Source organism: Arachis hypogaea, chromosome 13 (genome assembly GCF_003086295.3).
Source record: "Arachis hypogaea cultivar Tifrunner chromosome 13, arahy.Tifrunner.gnm2.J5K5, whole genome shotgun sequence".
NCBI classification, from domain to species: Eukaryota; Viridiplantae; Streptophyta; class Magnoliopsida; order Fabales; family Fabaceae; genus Arachis; species Arachis hypogaea.
In genome coordinates, this window is record NC_092048.1 from 135122183 (window position 1) to 135144207 (window position 22025).

The window sequence follows — 22025 nt, forward strand, 5'->3', positions numbered from 1 at the left end:
GGGGGTTGTATACTGCTTGAACTTGTAATGTGGCTTGATATTGATGCATGTTTGAACTTGTAATCTGACTGATATATATGAATGTATCTGAATAATATCTATCTCACTGTTATCAATGGGTGTATCTGATTCTTACATATGGGTGTATCTTACTGTTATCAATGGGTGTATCTGACTCATATATGCGTGTATCTTACTGATATCTCAATTAATTTGATATTGAAGCATGTTTGAGTGATACCTGACTGATATATATGGATTTATCTGAATCATATCTATGGGTGTATCTCACTGTTAACAATGAGTGTATCTGATTCTTACATATGGGTGTATCTTACTGTTATTAGACCTTGTAATGTTGCTTGATATTGAAGCATGTTTGACTGATATCTGACTGATATATATGAATGTATCTGAATAATATCTATCTCACTGTTATCAATGGGTGTATCTGATTCTTACATATGGGTGTATCTTACTGTTACTAATGGGTGTATATTTGTGTGTATTTTTCGTTTCAGATAAAATGGCAGCAAGAAACCAAATGAAAGACCTGAAATGTGCCACACATCTCCTGAGTGATAAGTTCAGAAACATGACTGAGGAGAAGAAGGCAATTGTCAGGGATCTCGGATTTGGTGGGTTGATGCACGTCCCACCTCTAAGGGTGGATCACCAACTCTTAAGGGAACTGGCAAACAACTTCAAACTTGGGGAGAACAGACTGAAGACAGGATATGGTTCTTTCCAAATAACACCAAAGACAATAGGTGATGCGCTTGGCATCAATGCAACAGGTAACTATAGGTGTATATTAAGTTCATGATTGGGTGTATTTAAGGTTGATGCTTGGGTGTTTTTGAACCGATTTTGATACTTTCTTGTTTTCTTTTTTGTAGGAAATCTGTTTCCTGAGAAAGTTGAGTATAAGCAACTTTCTGATGATGACAAAATAATTTATAGAAGATTCCAGGGTAAGACCCTCAAAAATCTTACCGATGAAATGATGGAAATAGGCGTTGGCAGCGAAGAGGAACGCCTGATGTTCAAGAGGATATTCATCCTCTACATACAGATGGCGTTCCTTTTGCCAACGACGATAAACAAAATATCGCCCGTGCACCTCGCCCCAATTTTTAAGATGGACGGCATATCGGAGAGAAACTGGGGGGGGGGCATGTTTTGACCTTCTTGATCAAGGGCATCACAGACTACCAGGAGAAGAAGAAGAAGGCAATTGATGGCTGCCTCTTTGCCCTCATGATAATATACTTTCACCTTTCTGAAAACAAAGGCAAGAAGAGGGCTGAAAGACCACCAAAGCCTTGGATTGCCAACTGGACTAAGGAGCAGTTGGTGGAAAGAATGACTGCAGAAAGAGAGGAAATTTTGGTAAGTAAACATAATATATTGCTTGTATTTTATTTACCTGAATGCTGCTAGCTAAAATATCTCATGTTTCAGGGGATTGTAAAGATGGCGGAGACAAGAGCAAGAGAAAAAATGAAAAAAAAAGAAAAAAAAGAAAAAAAACAAGAAATCAAAAAAACAAAAAAAAGGAAGGCGAGTCCAACATCGTCTTCGGAGACAGAAACAGCTACTGACAGTGAAACTTCTACCTCTGAGTCTGAGACTCAACAAGACTCAGAGGATTCAGCAAGAAAACACCCCATCAAAAAGGGGAAAAAGTAAGTACCATACTTGGGTGTAATTTATTTTTCGAGTTGGGTGTATTTTGTTGATCACGTTGGGTGTATTTTTAGTATGTTCTAAATAATCACTGTTTGCCTTCCAGAATGGACTCCAGAAAAAGAAAGCAGAGGCAAGAGGAGCCAGATTCTGATTCAGAATCTGAATATGAACAAAGTGATGAGTAATGTCTTGAAATTATTACTCCTTTCTTTTGGCTTCATTATAAAGATTTCGTGTATTAACTGAAATGTCTATTATTAACTTATAGGAGCGAAGAATCATCACCTGCAGAGAAGGAGAAGGAGAAGAAAAAAACAAAAACAACACCAAAAAAGTAAGCACTTATTTGCATAATATTCTGTGATAAAATTAATTTTTTATTTCTGATTCGTACTCTTTTTTTTCCACCCAGAGCACAACCAAAAAAGAAAAAAGTTCTCGTGGAGGATTCACCTCCTAAAGAAGACCAATACTTTGACGGGTACAGTACCTCGTAAGCTTTATTACCGTCTATCGTCGTAATTATTTTTGTTAAAATCTTCTTTTATGAATGTAGTGAGACATATGAAATATCAAGTGACGAACTGGAAGAATGGCTAGGGCAAAACGTTGATAAATCTGCTGCAGAGGGGTATGTCTTGCTGGGCTGTCTATTTCATATTTTGTTGTGTTTTGTATGCTAATAATTGTTTCTTGTTTCGCAGCGAGAACCAACCTGACCTGCGATCGACAGAAGGTCGCTATGTGTCGTCTGAAACGTAAGAAGCTTTATTATTTAATAAAATCTTATTATCATGATTTGGGTGTATCTTGTGGAACCATTTGGGTGTATTGTGTGGATCAAGTTGGGTGTATGTTGTTTAATAAGTTGGAATAACATGAAATCTGTTTTAGAATCCCGGCTGTGAACTTGGGAAGTGATAGTCCTTCCTCTCAAGGACACACAGAACAGAGTAGTGTAAACCAGCCGTCACAGAGCATGTAATTTTTCTTTTAAATAACCGTTACTTTTGTTCTTCTATTACCCTTCTACTTCTAATTCTGTATATATTTTTTTTAGAAAAAAAAGCCCTTTATTATTTTATTCAAGAAAAAAAAGGCAGGAAAAAAAAGCAAAAACTGCAATTATGTAAGTTCTCAAAAAAACAAAGCATGTCTTCTTTTTGAATTGTTCGGGTGTATTTTAGGTTGAGTCCGTCTGATTCGAATATGATGGTTGTGAGGGAACAGACACCGTCCGAAGCGCTTGCAATGTGAGTTTTCCAATAATATTTCAACCTTATAACCTTATTATTTTCAAAGGCGTTGTTAACCTTTCATTTTTCTTCTTGTTTAGAGTCCCGATTCAGGTTTTTGTGCCGGCATCCCAAACAACCACTGAGACAGATTTTGAACCAACCCCTATGCTACAGATTGAAGGGACTACAGAAACGTAAGAAATAGTATTGAGTGTATATTTGTTTGGAGTTTGGGTGTATATTAGCTAACAGTTTGGGTGTATATTGTTCCTGATTAGTTTCTTTTACGCCGTGATTAATTTTTTGTAACTGTGCAGCACTCCTGAAACCCCCAAACAACTTCAAGAGACCACACCCACGGTTCCCCCAGCTCCAACTAAAATGTAAGTTCATCAGACTAAAATCAATCTTTGCTTATCATCCGTATATTCTTATTCTTATTCTTATTCTTATACATGATGACGCAGTCATCCAGACGCAGAAGACGCTGCTGCCCTGTTGATGATGGCACGGACAGCATCCTATGTTCCTAAAACAGATCCAGGGGTGCCATCATTCAGCCTTGGATTGACTGATTCAAGCCAGGAGGGGGCGTCAACGCAGGAGACAGAAAGGGAAAAATCTCCAGAAGCTGCGAATTTGATAGAACAATTGGACAGTTTGGTCCAAAGAATAGCAAGCAGCGCGACGAAGGGAAAAAACACAAGTCCACAAATTCAAAGGGAGACTGGGGGAGAAAGTTCTGCAAAGTTTGAAACTCCTCGGGGATTATATCAGATTACGGATGATATGAAACAAAAGTGCTACATCTGGGGGACAAGACTGAAGGAAGATGCAGATGGCAATACTAACAAGTATGAGGAAATGTGGACTCTGATTGGCCAAGGAAAATACATTTTGATGAGAATGCACCTTGCTTCCCTCCAGGCAAAAAGTGATATAGAATCTCAGGTAATATTATAATAAAATTAATGTTTTTACACCAAAGTCAATTACAATGCTTATTAATGTAAAATTTATTTCGGCATATATTTCTAGATTGTATCTGCCATCTGCCTCATCCTCAACAACAAAAATGAAAAGAGATTTCAAGAACAAATATACTGTCTCCCCCCCGATATTGTGGTAAGTATTACTTCTACAAACTTCGGGTGTATTTTCTGTATTGATTTGGGTGTATTTTTTACGTTCGATTGGGTGTAAGTTTAGTATTTCATTTCTCGTTTCCCATTCTTGCAGTGCATGGCACTTTCGGATCATCCAAACGGGGAATTCGTATCACCGAAAACGGAAAAGGAATTCAGGGTGGAAGCCTACCCGAGTTTCATTCCCTTCATAGATAGAAAAAAATTGACTTCGCACCCATATGTAAGTTTTCGTTTGCTAAATTTGTTAGTACGCTTATTTACTTATTTGCAAAATAAAATAACACACTGTTCATGTGTGGCAATCCTTCAGATTTTTGCCCCTGTCTGCTACGCGGGGCATTGGTGGTTATGGCTGATAAATACAAGAAAGCGGAAATGTCAAATACTTGACCCGCTACACAAAAAAGCTCCCACCGATGAAAGAAAGGCCATTAATAAATTCATTGTAAGTTGCCTCTGTCTTCTTTACTTTAATAGATAGGTCTATTTCGTTAGTTGTGATGGGTGTATATTGTCCATTCAGTTGGGTGTATCGTGTCCATTCATTCGGGTGTATTACTGATTTGTTTTCGTATTTAAGGGATACGTATTTTCAAGATTGATAACATATGCCGGCGGGAAACCTCTTCAGAAAGGGGAGAGGGAGAAGGAAATTAAATCACCATATGTTAAAATATCAGGCCAAAAAACAAGGTATAAATTTGTGAGTCTGAACATTAAACTTTTGTAAATGAGATTTGTAATTTATTTTCTTCGTTTTCAGCTATGACTGCGCTGTGTACGTTATGAAGTGGATGGAGATAATTGAGCCGGAAAACATCAAAAATGGGAAGTATCAATGGGATAATTGGCCACAGGTAACTGTCTTTAGAACCATATAACTCTGTATTACTTTACTGAATTAATATTGCTGTTTAAACAGAATATACTTTTTAATTGTAGGAGGAGGTGGACCACTATAGAGTGGAGTACGCATCCCGGATACTATTTAGTGAGATGAATACACAGAGAGATCAGGCAATTAGAGAGAGTAGTGCTATAAGGCTGTCGAAGCCATCCTCTATATTATTAAGTCCTTTTTGTCAGATTAATTCTGCTGATATAGAAACTGGGTAATCCAACTGCTTGGTAGTTTGTAAATTGAACAAATGATGTAAATATTTGCCATTTATCAACAACTTCTATTCCATGTATATTTTTTCCCATAGTTAAACTATCCGTGCTGCTAAACTGTCTGTGATGTATTCAAAAGCTGTATTACAGGTGGTAAAATATGAAGGAAAAAATCAAGGCATATACAAACTGTTACACCCAACGCAAGTCTAATAATACACCCAAGATTGCATAAAATATACACCCAAACTGTCTGTGATGTATTCAAAATATATGAATTACATGTACTAAAATATGAAGAAAAACATCAAATCAAATATAAACCCATAACCTGAGAATTTTTATAGCTTTTGATCTATATGTATCTATATATGTGTCTATATGTAAATTGTGAATTAACGAAAATACACCCAAAATAACGGTGCTTTTACACCCATATTCTGTAAAACTATACACCCAAGGAGTTATCCCCTGCTGCTGGTACCCTAAACTGATAACTCATAACGTGTCCCTGATATTGGCTGCAATTTGAATGCACCGCTGATGCAGCATCAAAAAGGTTTATCTGAAATATAACACACACACATTACCTAAACTATTAACGAGAAAAATAAACTCAATCGCCACAAATTTAAAGAACATTACTTTTACCTCGCTTAAAACTTTCGTCTTCTTCTTCTTTGTGGCATTTGCGATCTGTTTCTCCAGCTTTGAACCTAGCCTGTTTTTTGGACGTCCTCTTGTTCGAATCCTTGGCGGGCTTTGAAGCTCGTTAACGGATTCCAAGTTGGCGTCTTCGTGGGATAAAGAAGATGTCCCCTTCCTTTTGGCTTTTAATGCTTCCATCTCGGCCATGACATTATCGTACGCACGGTGCAGAATTGCAGTCAGCTCCTCCGATTCGGAGGCAAATTCGCATATATTTTGCGAACGAAAAACCAATTGGTCGAACCTCTTGCTTCTTGGCTCCATTAGTGGCTCGTCGTGGCTGCTCTTGATGTGTGTGTGTCGCCTCTTTACCTTCTTGCTCCATCGTTCAAGTATGTATCTCGGTGACACTTGGCTTACTTGTTCGAAGCTTAACACGCTTAGTGCGTGACGGCATAGTATCCCTCTCGACTCGAATAATAAGCAATGGTATTTTACCTCGGCTGCAACCGAGTCGTAAGTAACCACGAACTTGTTGAATATTGAGCTGGAAACTTGTTCTCCGACTTCGTATACTGAATAGCCTAGAGCGGAATTCTTTAATCTGGTGATGCAATTTGCCTTTCCTCTGAATTGCGCTTGGACTTCCCTAAACTTTGCGTGAGTGTACGCATCTTGAAACTGAGCTTCAATGCAGGATTTGGTTGCACACGGTATGACCGTATGAAAATCTGCAGCATCTGATTCTCTCTCTGCTTGCTCCCGGCTTCCGAGGCAATTATCGTATTGTTTGACGAACTGAATAAGCGAGCTGTTCCGGGTGATATACTTGTTAAAAAATGAATGCATGCTCTCGCTCCTTTGTGTGCTTCTCATCCCTGCCCAGAAGTGCTGATCCAGATAGATAGGAACCCATATGTGACGGTCTTCGTACAGATCTGCATAATACACCCAAACACAGGCTGTAAATACACCCTAGGGGACATACAATTTACACCTCTGCTGCAGATTTTAAAAAGACATTACCTGAAAGCCACTTGTTGTCCCCAAGACCAAAATTCAGCAGAAAATCGTTCCAATTCCTATCGAATGAGTCTTTGCTGTGAGAGTTCCAAACAACTTGGCTCATTTCTTGTTCGATATCGGCATGTCCCTTGTACCCGTTTAATTTGCTTGGAATCTTCTTCATGATGTGCCAAATACACCAGCGGTGAACTGTTGTTGGCATACAGGCCTCTAAAGCCCTTTTCATGGATGCGCACTGATCGGTGAGAAACCCTTTCGGAGTGTTTCCTCCCATGCAACGAAGCCAGCTTTGAAATAACCATTTGAATGATTCAATTTCTTCGTTCTTCATCAAAGAGCATCCGAGAAGTGTTGATTGACCGTGGTGATTCACCCCGACAAAAGAACCACAGACCAAATTATACCTGAAACAAATTACCATGGTCCAGAATGCAAAATCATTAGTTACACCTTAACAAATGCTTCGCATACACCCAATGAAACAGCCAATATACACCTCTGATGCGGATTCGTAAAAATAAATTAATTTAGCATCATAAACAGGGGCAGTTTGTTACCTGTTTGTGTTGTAGGTGGTGTCGAATGAAATGACGTCTCCGAAATACTCAAAGGCGGCTCTGCTTCTTGCATCGGCCCAAAAAGCCAGCTTAATCGATTGATCCTCTTCGAGTTGGAGCTCAAAAAAGAAATTCGGATTCTTCTCTTTCATTCTTAACAAATATTTCCCGAATTCCTTTGCATCTTCTTGTTCGGAAACATTCCGCACTTCCCTGGTAATGTAATTCCTCACATCCTTTTCGATAAAATTTAGCTCGCGGTGACCCCCGGCAGCCGCAACAAATGATTGGTAGGTTTTGCTAGGTCTGATACCGGCCTCCTCGTTATTCTCTATCGTACGACGAATGGACATGCTTAGTTCCCTGTGTTGTTTGAGCATCTCTGCTTTACTTGGACAGCAGGGGTGTGAATGATCCAGCACAACCTTTGAAATTATCCAAGCACCAACATCCTTCAATGTGTGTATATAAATTCTTGCGGGACAGTTTAAACCGGCTGTCGGATTCGTCTTCTCGGTCGGAGATATTTTAGATTTCCATTTTCCCTCTCTGCTACATGTAATCAGTTGGTTCTTAATCTCGTTTCCCTTCCTATTTGTGCAGCGAACTCTTGTAGAGAAACCTGCAGCCTTGGCATAGTTCCTGTAAAATTTTCCAGCATCTTCAAGGGTGGTAAAGGTCATTCCGACCTTTGGAACAAGCTCGTCATCAACAACTGAGAGAGGCTGCAAAATACACCGTGTCAGATCTGTGAATACACCCATAGATATGATTCAAATACACCCAATCATGTCTAATACGATACAACTCAACTACAGAATGACTTTTAAAGCCATAAACTGTAAATACACAGCCTGCAGATATACACCATCTCAAAAACTAAAAACACACCTAATCATGTCTAATACACCTGAACAACAATAAGTCAATTAAAATAACAAAAAACCAGTAAAGTGTAAATACACCCACACTTCTAGCTAAAATACACCCAAACAAAAATAGATCTACACCCGAGCGTCTGCTACAAATTTCAGGTAATTAATCACAACTAATACATTGAATCGACAGATTCAGGTAAACGTGTTACTTTCACAGTCAATGTTCAGCAATTTTTCAACTACACAATGCTATACAAATTACTGAAAGAAAATTCATACTAATCTTATGTAAATCAAACCTCAGGGACTTCGTTAGATTCTGACTCATAATCCACTTCGTCTGGATTCAGCTGACAATCTGAGGTTGAATGATCCATTATCTTCAAAACGAGATCAAACTTTGATTTCAGAAAACAACAAATCAAAAATAGAAAACGAAGCTCGAATTGCAGAGAGAGAAAAAGGTAACCTAAACGAAGAAGATGCTAGTGAGAAAAGGAGACGAAAAAAACGATGGAAAAGAAGGAGGGAAGAAGCGCGAGAAGAAGAAAAACGAAATCTCAAAATAACGAAAACGAAAAAGGAAAGAAATATTTTAAATCTGGTAGTTAGATATACGCGCGATGTTATATAGCGCGTGTAATCAACGTACCTGAAGAAGCGCGTATTTTGATTTTATTGTTTAATGAACTTGTAAAGCATACAAGCCATTAGGGCTTGTATGCAGAGCTTTTCCGATATCATATTTAAGATCTGGTGATGAATTTAGACAAGTCAGATTTCCCATGGATATACTGTAATGTAGGGGTGAACCCGGATTGAATATGGCCAAAATCTCGATTTGATTCGCATTAAAATTATTGGATCGGATTGGATATAATATCCGCAGTTTTTTTGTTTGGATTCGATCCGATCTGATCCACACATTTGCGGATATCGGATATATCTGCAAAACAGAAAAAAAAATTAAAAACTTATTTTTATTAAAAAATATCAATAATTTTTTTTTACTCTTTTAAATATATTTACTATTAAAATAATATTTGTTCATACCCTGGCCCAATGATAAGGCCCAGGTATAAATAAAAGGCCCAATCCTAAAGGATGAGCCCCGCATCTCACCTTCCATCCTCCCCGGAAGTCGGTTCCTACCCCGACTTACTCTAAAGAAGTCGGTGATGAGAGTTAGCTGGCAGATAAACACTCGTTTGAATGAGTAACTGCTCCTAGAATCTCTCTAACCACTTCTAGGAGCCATATCTTAACCTCCCTAAGATAAAGGGACGGTTAACACCCTAAAAAAGTGGCACTACTTCAACGGTGGTTATTGGTTCACCACTATAAGTACACTGACATCCCTCAGGTATCTCTAAGTTCCAATACATTCTAAACCTGCTTAACCCCTTGCTGACTTAGGCATCGGAGTGTCCTTGCAGGTACCACCCCCCATTCGTTCATACTCACAAGTCGGACGGAGGACCCCAAGGTGCAGACCATCTCAAAGGCTTCCTTCAGACGATTGGGCTAACTTAGCAAGTCCAGCCCACCATCTCCGGTTACCCATCGTAACAATATTAAACATACTTTACTTAAATAATAAAATTAAAAGAATACAACATATATGATAATTATTAGTTAAAATAAAACATAAAAAAAATATTTACTTACTTATTTATTTATTTATTTTTGTGGATCTGTAGATATGCGGATACTTACATAAAATCCGTAATCCGATTTTATTGGTGTGTGAATCGGATCGAATTCGATCTAATAACCTTGCAAATCAGATTCATATCCATGATTTTCAGATCGAATTCAGATAAATACTATAGATTTACAGATCAAATCCAATCAATAAACACCCCTACCATAAATGAAATTTCTTCTATAAATGTATGCATTGTGATTGACTAGATTTGGTAACACGTTTTATGGAATTGAATTTAATTTTACAATAATATTTGAGAGAAAAAAATTAATTAAAATAGTCTAAATTTATCTTACTTAATATTTATTAATTATTACTATAATTAATACATATTAGATAAAGTAAGTTTGAGTTATTTTTTTATTTCTCTAGCATTAATTTTAATACAATGTATAGAATAATTTTATATTTCTATAAAAAATAATTACCTTTTTATATTGTGCGTGAATAATTATCTAAAAAATGAATATAATTAAATAATTATATAAAATATTTTAGATAACTGTTAAAATAAAACTCTATGGAAATAGGTTATAGATAAATGATTCGGTTATATGAACAAAGCATATCATGAAGGATTCGGTGATGTTACTATTGTCCTTAATTGATTTATTGAATTTATAAACTTCCATATATTAATTAGTTTGGCATATTGATTTGAACTCTTAAAATAGAACTCTTTATGAAATAGGTTATAGATAACAGATTTGGTTATATGAACAAAGCATATCCTGAAGGATTGGGCGATGTTACTATTGTCCTTAATTGATTTAAGGAATTAATAAACTTCTATATGTTAATTAGTTTGGCATATTGATTTGAATTATTTTTATTTTGGTAATGCTATGGAGGAAAAAAAAATTTATTTTATTTAGTATTTATTATTATTGTGTATTTATTAATTATTATAATAATTAATAAATATTAAATAAAACAAATTTTAATTGTTTTTAGTTATTTTTATTTTGTTATCAAATATTTTTTTTATTTTATCATACAAAGTATAAATATATATATTTTTTTTGTCTACGGTATCCCCCAACCTGACAGGTTAAGGATTAAACCGTCGCGGATCTGAATTCTATTTAAGGGTCTGCTGCTAGTCAATGAATTGCTACATGTACAAGGTGGAATTTGAACTCTCCGACACTTGCTTAAGTGGACGAGTGAGCTGACCACTCGACCAACCCAAATTGGTTCGAGACAAACAACTTTATCACTACATCACATGCTTCCACCACTTATTTGAATAATTTGATTACATACTTGGTAAGTAATAGCCTTTTTTTTTTTTGTAATAAGTAATAACCTTTATTCTTTGTCAAGTTGTTGTTGGTTTTGGTAAGCATACGGGCCGAAGCCCAACAAGACCATAAAGTAACAGAAATTGGGCCTCGAGGCCAAACTTTACGTGAGCCCAATTGTTTAGCCTGAGCAGATCCCTCTCTCTCCTCCGAAGAACTAGGGTTTTGGGGTTTGCTTCCTTCCTTCCTTGGAATGTGAAGATCAGAAGCAGGAGCAGCAACGTCAATTCGAGAATGTCGGTGATGCAGCGTTACGGGCGCACCAAGAGCGTTGTGAAGCGTTCGAAGAAGTACTTGGACGAAGCGCTTTACTTGAAGCTCTTCAGGGAAGGTTCCGCTGAACTCAACGTGCGGCAGCAGCTGAACCAATTCTTCAAGAGCGGAAAGCGCGTTTACAAATGGGAGGTCGGCGACACACTCAAGAAGCTTCGCCAACGCCATCTCTATTCCCCTGCTCTCAAGGTTTTCTTGTTTTTTGTATTAAATTTTATTGGTTACTTGTAAGTTAACAATTTCTACGTCATTTTTGAATTCGTAATTTTTAGAAAGAGAACATGATATAGTGGTCAAATTGATATAATCTTAACTGTGTTTTGATCTAGTGTTAGTTTGAGTTTTATTTCTGAGAGATTATAGTGCTGATGTTGATGTGATTGTTTAGAAGCTATGGATTTATGTGATTTATGAATGTGGATGCATCAAACCTAGTTTTGTTGGTTGTGGAACACTTCATCAAAAGAGTGGCAGTGAACTAGTGATAATACAAAATCATATATGCAGAGGAGTGGTTTTCGTTCATAACCTGAAGGAATTTGAGATTATGTAGGCCCTAGTAAGGAGACTGAATCAGATAAGGGTAGTGGTGGTTCAGTAGCTAGATTTATACTATAAGAGGTTTGGATGGAAATGATTTGAATATGAATATAATTTATGAAAGAACACTATGGCATCACAAAATCCAATGACTGACCCTGCCTAGTCTTAATGGAAAAAGGTTTGGTTTGCTGTTTCCGTATCAAATTGAGTAATTAGGTGTTGAATTTTATGTTATGTTGTTGCTGGGTATGTATGCTGCTGGTCCAGTGTGACACTAAGCTAGAATTAAATCTAGAAATCATAGTTGGCAGACTGTAGCTTCTTTTACTTAAATTATTTATGGAAAAATGTGTCTTTTTCTCCAATGTTACAGCTCTCAAAAACCATGGCTAAGAGGAATATGAACAAGACAGTCAGTGACCATGCTATACATCTTGATTTGCTTGCTAAAGCTCAAGGCATTGCTGCTGCTGAGAATTATTTTGTTAATCTCCCTGAAACAGCAAAAAATCATCTATGTTATGGAGCCCTTCTCAACTGTTACTGTAAGGAATTGATGACTGAAAAAGCAGAAGGTCTGATGGAAAAGATGAAGATTCTCAAGCTTCCTTTAAGTTCCATGTCTTACAATAGCCTTATGACTCTGTATACTAAAGTAGAGCGGTCAGAGAAGATTCCCTCCATCATAGAAGAAATGAAAGCTAGCAGTATAATGCTGGACACATACTCGTATAATGTCTGGATGAGAGCTCTTGCTGCTGTTAATGATATTTCTGGTGTTGAAAGGGTTATGGATGAGATGAAGAGGGATGATCAAGTCACTGGAGATTGGACGACATATAGCAACTTAGCATCAATCTATGTCGATGCTAGCTTGTTTGAGAAGGCAGAAGTAGCACTCAAAGAATTGGAAAAGAGAAATGCTCGCAAAGATCTCTCTGCATACCAGTTTCTAATCACATTGTACGGGAGAACAGGTAACTTATTAGAGGTTTACAAGGTTTGGCGTTCTCTTAGGCTGGCATTTCCTAAAACCGCAAACATAAGTTATCTGAACATGATTCAAGTGCTGGTTAATTTGAAAGATCTTCCCGGAGCAGAAAAATGTTTCCGGGAGTGGGAATCTGGATGTCCTAAGTTTGATATCCGAATTGCAAATGCTCTGATTGGAGCATACACAAAACTAGATATGCTGGAGAAGGCCAAAGAGATCAAGGAACGTGCTCGAAGGAGGGGTGCCAAGCCTAATGCTAAGACCTGGGAGATCTTTCTTGATTACCATCTTCGAAAAGGAGAATTTAAGTTGGCTGTGGATTGTCTAGACAATGCAGTATCAATTGGTAGAGGAAATGGCGAGAAGTGGGTTCCATCATCAGAGACCATTAGTGTTATGATGAAGCATTTTGAGCAAGAGAAAAATGTTGATGGTGCAGAAGAATTTGTAGAGATCTTGAAGAAATCTGTGGAATCTCTTGGTGCAGAGGTGTTTGAATCCTTGATTAGAACTTATGCAGCTGCTGGTAGGACCAGTGCTGCTCTGCGACGACGATTGAAGATGGAGAAAGTGGATGTGAGTGAAGAAACCAAGAAGTTGCTTGAGGCTATCTCAGTGGAGTGAATAGTGATAGTCTCATCCTTCAAGTTTTGATTGCTGTAAAATCAATGAAGCCCTGAACGTTGCACACATTTTGGCTTTGGTAATAATATCTGGTATGTCAATTAAATTCAAACCTTTTGAAGTGACACATTTTTTCGACCATTGAATATGGGAAATGGATTAGATGGATTTTGGATTCGGTAATGCTATTTGGTACCAAACATTATTCCCGAAGGGAACTACGGTTTGGCAACGATCAAACATTTGTGTTTGGGTATTGTTTTGCTTGATTTTTGTTCGACTTCGACACAAGTGCCGATCAAGCTTGTATCTAAGATGTTAATTCGGAAAGCAGATTTGACTCTAAAAAAATGAGTTCGACCCGGGATTTATCGACTTTAATGTTGAAATTAACTTTGCAAGTAGTGGAACATGAAATTCTTGTATTATTGGCAATAAATTGATATAAACAGAAATTTAACATGAATTGATGGCCAAAATTTAATTAAACAATCTTAAACGTGGAATTAAAATAAAGAAATAACAAAATGCTATAAAAGAGGAAATGAATAACAGAGCTGGAAACAACAATAAATTGAAAAAAGACCAAGCTGGAAACTATTTGCTTTAGTGTGATTTGTGGTGTTTAGTGGAAGTCTCCCTTAAACTATTTGCTGCTGCTCTTATTTCTAGAAAAACAAATTCTTGAGCTGAAAAAGCATTTTTTGATAGTTACCGAAGTTTACCCACGTTTTTTTCTATTACTTGCTCTTCAAGGACAAGAACCCATGTTCTTACTACATCTTGAGAATCAAATAACATACCCTACTTTGTGACAGTTTTATCCATTAGGATAAGATTGGTTTTTAAACATATGTTAATTGTGATATCTTTACTTCAGCCTCTCCACTGTTATTTTCCACCATCAAGATTTCACTACGATGAGGAGTATTCAATTTTTAACCCACTTTTTTTTTTTTTTTTTTTTACCAAAGATATGAGATTCGAACCCGCAGCCTCTTAATTGAGTATGGAGAGACTATGTCATTTGAGCTATTATTCAATTTTTAACCCTTTTGTTAATTACTTACAATACTCACAGTCGAACTCATAGTTTATGCTAACAGGTATTATCAACTTTCGCCATTAGTACATGAACATAGTTATATACAACAATCTGCTTGCCCAAAAAACCTTCAACTTTTATAACCCTAAAATCAATTTCAAATTTTTAAATCTAATGAATTACATTATATAGACACTTCTGGTTAAAAAACGGAGACTCTGTTTTTTTTTTTTGGGTAAGATTAAAGCCAAACGATACATGAGACAAACGAGAAACAGCATCCAGGTGTGTGATCCTAAGTTCTAAACATAGTTCTGCATTTAAAAAAAAAAAAACAATAAAGTAAATTAAATCACATTAAAGAAAAAGCATAAAACCAAAATATAATAATGTTGTGTATATATGCCTCTGTTCTTCAGACAGAAGAAACACTTGATATTTTTTCAGTACTAAACCCCTTTCCTATGCATTGGCTTGTGGTCCAAGTGAGAGATACATATGTATATCACTCACTGAATCTGAATGCGAAAGCCTAAATGAGCAGCGCCACATTCATCTGTCACAAATTATAATTGCCTTCAAAGTCAATTCTCCCTTCACCTTATTTATTTATCGAAAATGTTTGATAACAAAAAAGAATTAGCCAGAAATCGCCCGAACTTGTCTTAATAAAGATTCAATAATTGTTATACTTATTTAGCATTCATTACTTGTTATATAACAATTAACAAATACTATATAAAAAAAATTCTGGTGTGTTTTTTTTGTCTTCCTAACATTACCTTTTATTATTATATTCATTATACGTTCATATATGCTATACATTAATTTATAAGTACACTACAGACATATTGCAATTAACGGGATATACATAATACATTAATTGCTTAAATGATGGCTGGCAGTAACGTAGTCTTTAAGGAAAAGATAGCTGGGTAATCAATGCAGGTAAATACTATCAAGTTGGACACAATGTGTGCATACTTGTTATTATTAAAAGCTATGATTTAATCACCAAAAAAAAAAAAAAAGCTATGATTTTGCTGAATGGTGCATGTATAAATTTGAGTACTTTAAGGATTGTGGACGTTTGACAATCATGATAAAGATCGGAATTGCAACGCATGCTGCTGCATATGTGGTCACTTACAAGTTACAACTCTTCAATCAATTCATGAACGAAAAACATATATATGATTTACAAGAATTAAAACTTTAACTCTATTTTTCCATGTAAGTTTTGTCTTGTATTGTCTCTCATTTAAGAATATAAAAAGACTAATTAATTAATTAAATGTTAAAACTTTATTTTCATCTGGCATTCTTTTTTTTTTTAATTCAAAACTGATCAATGAAGAACAATAATAGAGGAAATGAGGAAATTAAAGCATATATGAAAAATTAAATAGTCCAATATTTTTGGGAGGGATACCAAGAATCATATAGTATATTTACTCTTTTTCCTTCCAAGATTTACAAAAATTTCCAGAAAGCAATATGTGATCAATGGATGACCTGTTAGTAAAAAAAGAAAAGAAAAGAAAGGAATCAACAATTTAGAACTTTAATTTAAACATATAAAAATAAATTACCCAAGATCACTAACTAAAAGAACTTGAGAGGAAAATGGGTACTATCCCAAAATTGAAAAAAAAAAAGAAATTAAAAGGAAAAGAAGAAAAGATTCACCTCTATCTAATATCTATATATAATTCTTCTATATGATTAATTAATTAATTAATTAATTAATTCCCTTAGGGACACTTGATGTTTCTTCCAGGACCACCATAGTAAAAGTAATTCCCCCAAACATTATTAATGCCTCCTTGTATATCATAGCAATTTGGGTGATCTGCTAAAACCTTTAGATTGTTCAATGGAATCAAATTGTTATCCCAATCCACAACTTGCAAATTCCTAAAGTATGAAGCTTTTGCAAACCCCTCCTCAGCAAAATGTCCACTTCCCATTTGGGTGCTTGTGTGAGACCCTGAAGACCTTGAATTTACAACTTCACCCCCAAATTGAACCATGCTTGCATGGTCCCCTAAGTGTGAGAACAAGAATGATGGCCAGTACCCTACTAACACCCCTGACCCAAATTCAAGCCACCAATTCCCATGCTTTGGATCCTGTCATAATCAAATTTTTAAATAAACAAATAAATAAATAAAAATTTAACTTTGATACACTAAGAACATCTCCAAAGGAGGATTTTTAGAGTATCACTTTTGATACTTTCAATAAATGAATTGATTTAGAATTAAAATCTGCATTAGAATTAATTGATGAAATAAAATCGATATCACCTTAATGAAAAATCAATAAAATTTGCCGTTTGTATAATTATGTTGACGAAATAATTAAAAATAATATAAAATTCTAATTGAATTAAGATGGACAAATTTTATTTTTAATTTCAAATCACTATTTATAACAAATAGTCAATTTGTGTCATCTCGTATGACCCAAAATAAAATTGAACTTGAAACTAGCACATGCTCTAACTATTAACTACTATATTGTCATTTAATCATATTTATTTATTTTTAAAGGTAATCATTTAAGTAGTAAATAAAAATAGTAGTTTTGTTTACTAAGAAAATAATATATAATTAAAAAAAAAAACAACTCCTCTTCAACGGCACACTTTATTTGTTTTTGTGGCAAAGCAAAGCTACTCAAATCGAAGACATAATGATTAAGTGGCACATGTTAGCTAGCATGAGAAGAAGTGAAATGGGTCAAAAAGATATCAAGAAACTAAAGGTGGTGAATGAAATATCCAAAATATTGGAATTTTTTGTTAAAATAATAATAGATGAGGATTGAGGGAGAAGCAAAAAGGGTGAGGAGCTCAGAAGTATAAGCTCTTTAATTTGAAAAAGAAGGAGAATCTTTCAAAGAAGTAAACAAAAAATCATAAGAGTTTGCAGGACATTATTCGAATTCACCGAGCGATTTCATGAAATGTTCCAAAGTAGTAATAAAGAGAGTAAAGTGGTGCATAGAATAATTTATGCACTACAATTTATTCCTTTATTTTTTCTATTTTCTTTAAATATTTAACTATTTATCAAGTGAAAGTTTATATTAATCATGCTGCCTTTGCTTCTAATGTTATGTAACAAATTTTAAATACACATTGCGAGATTTTCATAATAGACCATGCTTTTCAGTTTGGCTGATTTGCCAATAGAATTTGCATATTTTGTTGAAGTTGAAAAAAATAAAGTATTCAAATCCAATGGTATGCATTCATCAGTCTTGTTCTGACATGTCTCATTATTAAAACAAAATCTCTTTTATCCTTTAGATGGGTTGGACCCATAATCTGATCTTGTTTTACCGCACTCATTCTCTCACAAAAGGACTATACTGTAAACCAAGAACAAGAATAAGCCAAGCCTTATTAAAACTATGATCATTTTATAGTAACTATTAATTTGCACAAAATAGTATAAAAGTTTATATATATATATATATATATAATTACTGTATTACTTCATTTTAAACTTTAACCCCTGCCGTTTCATTAAAAAAATGTATTATTGTTTTCCTAAGGTAAAAAAATTCGGTAATTAACCAGGAGAAGTTAATCTAATTACCTTCCAAATGAGTAAACTAATATCAAATTGTCCACCGTTATATGAAGAAGTTGGAGAGATTGCTGCCCCAATTGCAATTTTATTGTTAACTTGAACAAAGCCAGAGCAAAGCAAATTGTAACACCCGGTTGCCTGGTATGCATCAGTCTGTAGAAAGAGATATATATGAAACAACAACAATAAATACAAATATGAATCATTATTATTCTCACTTTTCCTATCTATCTTACACTTTAAGCAAATATATGTTTTAAGAAAAAGTATAGGTAGACAATGAGAATACTAAATAATGTAAACAATGAAAATATCAAATGTTCAAAGGTATGTAGATGATCATGTTTATTATTTTTAATTGGAATATTATTTCTTTTGATTCGATTTACTCATGCACAGTTAACAATTGTTGGATGTTCAATTTATTAGGTATACAGATGATTATCCTAATGTTAAGGTTTATGAGATAATTTGAAGATAGAGTATTTTTTTACTTTATTGGGTCAATTCTAAAGCCTATTATTCACATTATTTACAAAAGTCATTGTCTATCTAACAAAACCGATTTTTTAGTTATTTACTGTATTTTTTAATCCGATAGAACAAGGACTAATGATCACTCAACCAACCCAACCCAAGTTGGTTTCAAATATATATATATATATATATATATATATATAATAGAAGAATACAAAAGTATATATAGCACATGGTATATGTAGTTTCACACCCCATTTAATATGTGATTATTGCTTCAATTAACTTAATCATTACATATATACATACCGTCCAATAAGTAAAGAATCTTGGAAAGCTGTCCCCATAGAGCTCAGGGCTGACCTGCATGAAGTTTACTTGAAATTAACATAATAGAATAAGTTACAAAATTCAACACATGAATGAAAATGAGAGGTAGGTGTATAGTAGTTGCATATGCTAGCTACCTTACCTTGTGAGTACTAACCAAATATATATAGAGGAAGCATGCATTTTAAGAAATAATAAGTATACTTAACTTTTGAATATTATAAACAAAAACATAGCATAATAAAGTAACTAATTGTATTGAAGAAATTGAAGAGTGCATGCCTGCCAACCGGCTTCAATGGTGTTAAGATCATCCCCAAAAGAACCAGAAATGACCCAAATTTGAGATAAGCTGAATTCATATTGGTTTTCTACAAGAGGTGCCCACACATTTATGCTTGCTTTTGCTCCATAATATTGATCTCCACTCACATACCCTACTGCATGCTGTGTATGTATGTGAAATATTATTAACTACATATTTTTATTTATAATAACTTCATTTTCATCAGTAATCCATAATTAATAAGCTGAATTTATTATTAATTTCATCAATTTACATACACAAATATTTGTTTATTATTACTAAATATAATTACTTAATTAAATATAACAATATAAAATAAGTTTATTATATCTCACAAGGTTAGGATTTTGTAAAAGTTAAGAAATTAGAAATGTAGTTGTATAGGAGTGTGATAAAGCTAAGGAACCAAGTTGGAGACACAGAATAAATAATAAAGGAAAAATTTCAACTGTATCGGCAACATTGATGTTTCAGTTGTTTTAACTATTGATTTTAATTAATATATATTACATATATTTTTTATAATTCAGATCAACAGTTAAAACAATTGGAACACCGATATTTCCGGTACACTTGAAACTCTTCCAATAATAAGAGCCTCTTATTGCTTTGGAGTTCGGAGCTGCAGGGTGAAACAAACCTGAGGAACCATGGAATTCTGTGATCGCTATAAATAGGAAAAGGGTGATGTTTCACTATCAAAAGAAACAAAGAAGAAAAAGAAAATAGTAAAAAAAAAAAAAAAGACACACAAGTTATGCTTTTGTTGTCAGTATCCTTTTTTTTTTCTCTTTATTTATATATATGTGAAGAAACAGAAGTTACTCTTACTTGTAATATTTTTAATATAAATGCTGCTTTAATTTAATTATAGTTTAAATGCATTTAATGATGATTAATTACCTCATGTCCATCACCAGTTGTATCCCTTCTAAAAGAAGTGATTAATTTTCTTCCAAAGGTGGTAACAGAGGAAGCTCTTAATAAGTCATTTTCTGTTGTTCTTCTGATTGGAATTGTTCCTTCTGGACATGATTCCCCAGAGAAGCTCCACACTTGAAAATTCTCACTCATTTTTTCACTCTTACTCTTATGTCCCTTTGGCCTTTCTGGTGGATCCTGCACTAATCCCAATTAAAAATGTTATTGATTCTAATAAGATATATTAACCTTAATTAAATAATTGAATTAATTAATTACCAACGGTTTCTGGCCTCTCAATAGAGGATGATCAAAAGCTGGTTGCCTATGAGACACAACACAATCTATGATATCACCATCAGGACTCTGCAAATAATGAATTCAGAATCATATATAGCCTTGGCCTAATAATGCATTTAATAATTTGGTATGTACCTGAATTGTTTTAACACTTGGTTTGTTGATTTGCTGAAGATGGTTTCTTATGGTTCTCAACTTGCGTAGCTCCTCCAATGGCCTAAAGGTTTGATTTTCAAAAGAACATGCCACATGACAAACCATAAGAAGAAGAAGAAGAAAAGGTACTAGGATTGTTCTTGACATGCTTGAATAGAAGAAGAAGAAGAAGATGATGAAACAGCTTCTTTTCACACTTATATCATTCTTCGTTCTTGTAGTTCCATAAACAAAAACAAGACTAGCTTGCTTTTATCTTGATTTTTTTTTTCCATAACCATCCAACACAATAAATTAATAATCTTTCACCATTTTCAATGCCTTGGGAACTCACTCAGAACAATGTTCCTTAGCTTCTTCTACTCTCTTCTCTCTCATATATATCAAAATACGCAAATGGGGTTGTATGTAATCATTAGAAATGAAATCATCTTAGTTTTATATGTAAAAGAAGTGAAAGAGAGGAGGGTCTAGTATGTAAATAAGAACACTATACTTTACACGCTTTGGGTGCCAAGTGGATTTTGAAGGTCTATATATTTATAATAATAAATAATTGGAAAATTCCGAAAATGGAAAATTCTCAGAATTTTGTAGAGTATAATTTGTTCCATGGAATACGGAACTTGTTTTCTCTTAATGGAGTCTGGACTATAAGAAAATCTGTCATATAACGTGTGTTCAAATATAAAATAGGCACAGAATGTAGAAAATTGTACCATTGACTCGGATTTGTAATAGTTAATAAAGATCCAACTTGAAAATACTCTTTATTTTTCAAAGATTGCTTCTTAAAGTTGGTTTTCTAAAAATTGCAATAGCTATACTTGATAAATTAAAATAAAAGTAATTATTGATAAGCACAAAGTATAATATAATTGTGTTCGGTAAAATTATTTTTAAAATTTAAATAATTTTAACAGGCACAAAAAATAAAAATGAATATACACATTGATTAATATGTAGAATTATATTAAATTTTTTAATTTTGATATTAGTTTTAAAGATATCTTTTTACTTATTAAAAACAAAAAAAAAGCATATTATTCTTTTTATTTATCAAATATAAAGTAAAATATTTATACTTTTTAAAAATAAAAGTATCTTTCTTAAAAAAAAATCATACAAATGTTAAATTAGG

At 34.3% G+C, this 22025-nt stretch overlaps 3 protein-coding genes and 2 long non-coding RNA genes across 6 annotated transcripts; 4 read left to right on the forward strand and 1 right to left on the reverse strand.

Moving 5' to 3' along the window:
* Nucleotides 1–526: 526 nt before the first annotated feature.
* On the forward strand, nt 527–1186 carry LOC140177759 (uncharacterized). Its single transcript, XM_072210921.1, has 2 exons — nt 527–797; nt 900–1186. Exons 1-2 carry the CDS (start codon nt 527–529, stop codon nt 1184–1186), a joined length of 558 nt encoding a protein of 185 aa, XP_072067022.1.
* A 1440-nt stretch (nt 1187–2626) lies between these two features.
* Nucleotides 2627–3313, forward strand: LOC140178210 (uncharacterized). The gene is made up of 4 exons (XR_011870473.1): nt 2627–2673; nt 2880–2945; nt 3029–3124; nt 3248–3313. It is a non-coding gene; the product is annotated as an uncharacterized lncRNA (long non-coding RNA).
* Nucleotides 3314–4633: 1320 nt separating this feature from the next.
* On the forward strand, nt 4634–5132 carry LOC140178211 (uncharacterized). The gene is made up of 3 exons (XR_011870474.1): nt 4634–4771; nt 4842–4935; nt 5021–5132. It is a non-coding gene; the product is annotated as an uncharacterized lncRNA (long non-coding RNA).
* A 6294-nt stretch (nt 5133–11426) lies between these two features.
* LOC112733864 (large ribosomal subunit protein mL101 (rPPR4)) lies at nt 11427–13929 on the forward strand. The gene is made up of 2 exons (XM_025782962.2): nt 11427–11774; nt 12502–13929. Exons 1-2 carry the CDS (start codon nt 11547–11549, stop codon nt 13744–13746), a joined length of 1473 nt encoding a protein of 490 aa, XP_025638747.1. The 5' UTR covers nt 11427–11546; the 3' UTR covers nt 13747–13929.
* A 2278-nt stretch (nt 13930–16207) lies between these two features.
* LOC112733865 (protein neprosin) lies at nt 16208–21548 on the reverse strand. Of its 2 annotated transcripts, XR_011870033.1 has the most exons (8): nt 20864–21401; nt 20708–20794; nt 20411–20626; nt 19483–19647; nt 19180–19233; nt 18400–18546; nt 16481–16923; nt 16208–16306 (listed from the first exon to the last, which is right to left on the reverse strand). XR_011870033.1 is itself a non-coding variant. In XM_029291760.2 (7 exons), the coding sequence occupies exons 1-7, from the start codon at nt 21029–21031 to the stop codon at nt 16546–16548; spliced, it is 1215 nt and encodes a 404-aa protein (XP_029147593.1). In that variant the 5' UTR covers nt 21032–21548; the 3' UTR covers nt 16208–16545. The 2 variants fall into 2 exon arrangements, 1 of the variants encoding a protein (XP_029147593.1); XM_029291760.2 differs by having other exon boundaries at nt 16208–16923; nt 20864–21548.
* Nucleotides 21549–22025: the final 477 nt, after the last annotated feature.

Coding starts and splice junctions, on each gene's coding strand:
- LOC112733865 (XM_029291760.2), bottom strand. CDS start 21,031: ATGTCAAGAACAATCCTAGTACCTTTTCTTCTTCTTCTTCTTATGGTT. Junction 19,648..20,410: donor CAACTGGTGATGGACATGAG/GTAATTAATCAT, acceptor ATACATACACAG/CATGCAGTAGGGTATGTGAG. Junction 16,924..18,399: donor TTAGTTTACTCATTTGGAAG/GTAATTAGATTA, acceptor TGATTATGACAG/GATCCAAAGCATGGGAATTG.
- LOC112733864 (XM_025782962.2), top strand. CDS start 11,547: ATGTCGGTGATGCAGCGTTACGGGCGCACCAAGAGCGTTGTGAAGCGT. Junction 11,775..12,501: donor TCTATTCCCCTGCTCTCAAG/GTTTTCTTGTTT, acceptor CCAATGTTACAG/CTCTCAAAAACCATGGCTAA.
- LOC140177759 (XM_072210921.1), top strand. CDS start 527: ATGGCAGCAAGAAACCAAATGAAAGACCTGAAATGTGCCACACATCTC. Junction 798..899: donor GCTTGGCATCAATGCAACAG/GTAACTATAGGT, acceptor TCTTTTTTGTAG/GAAATCTGTTTCCTGAGAAA.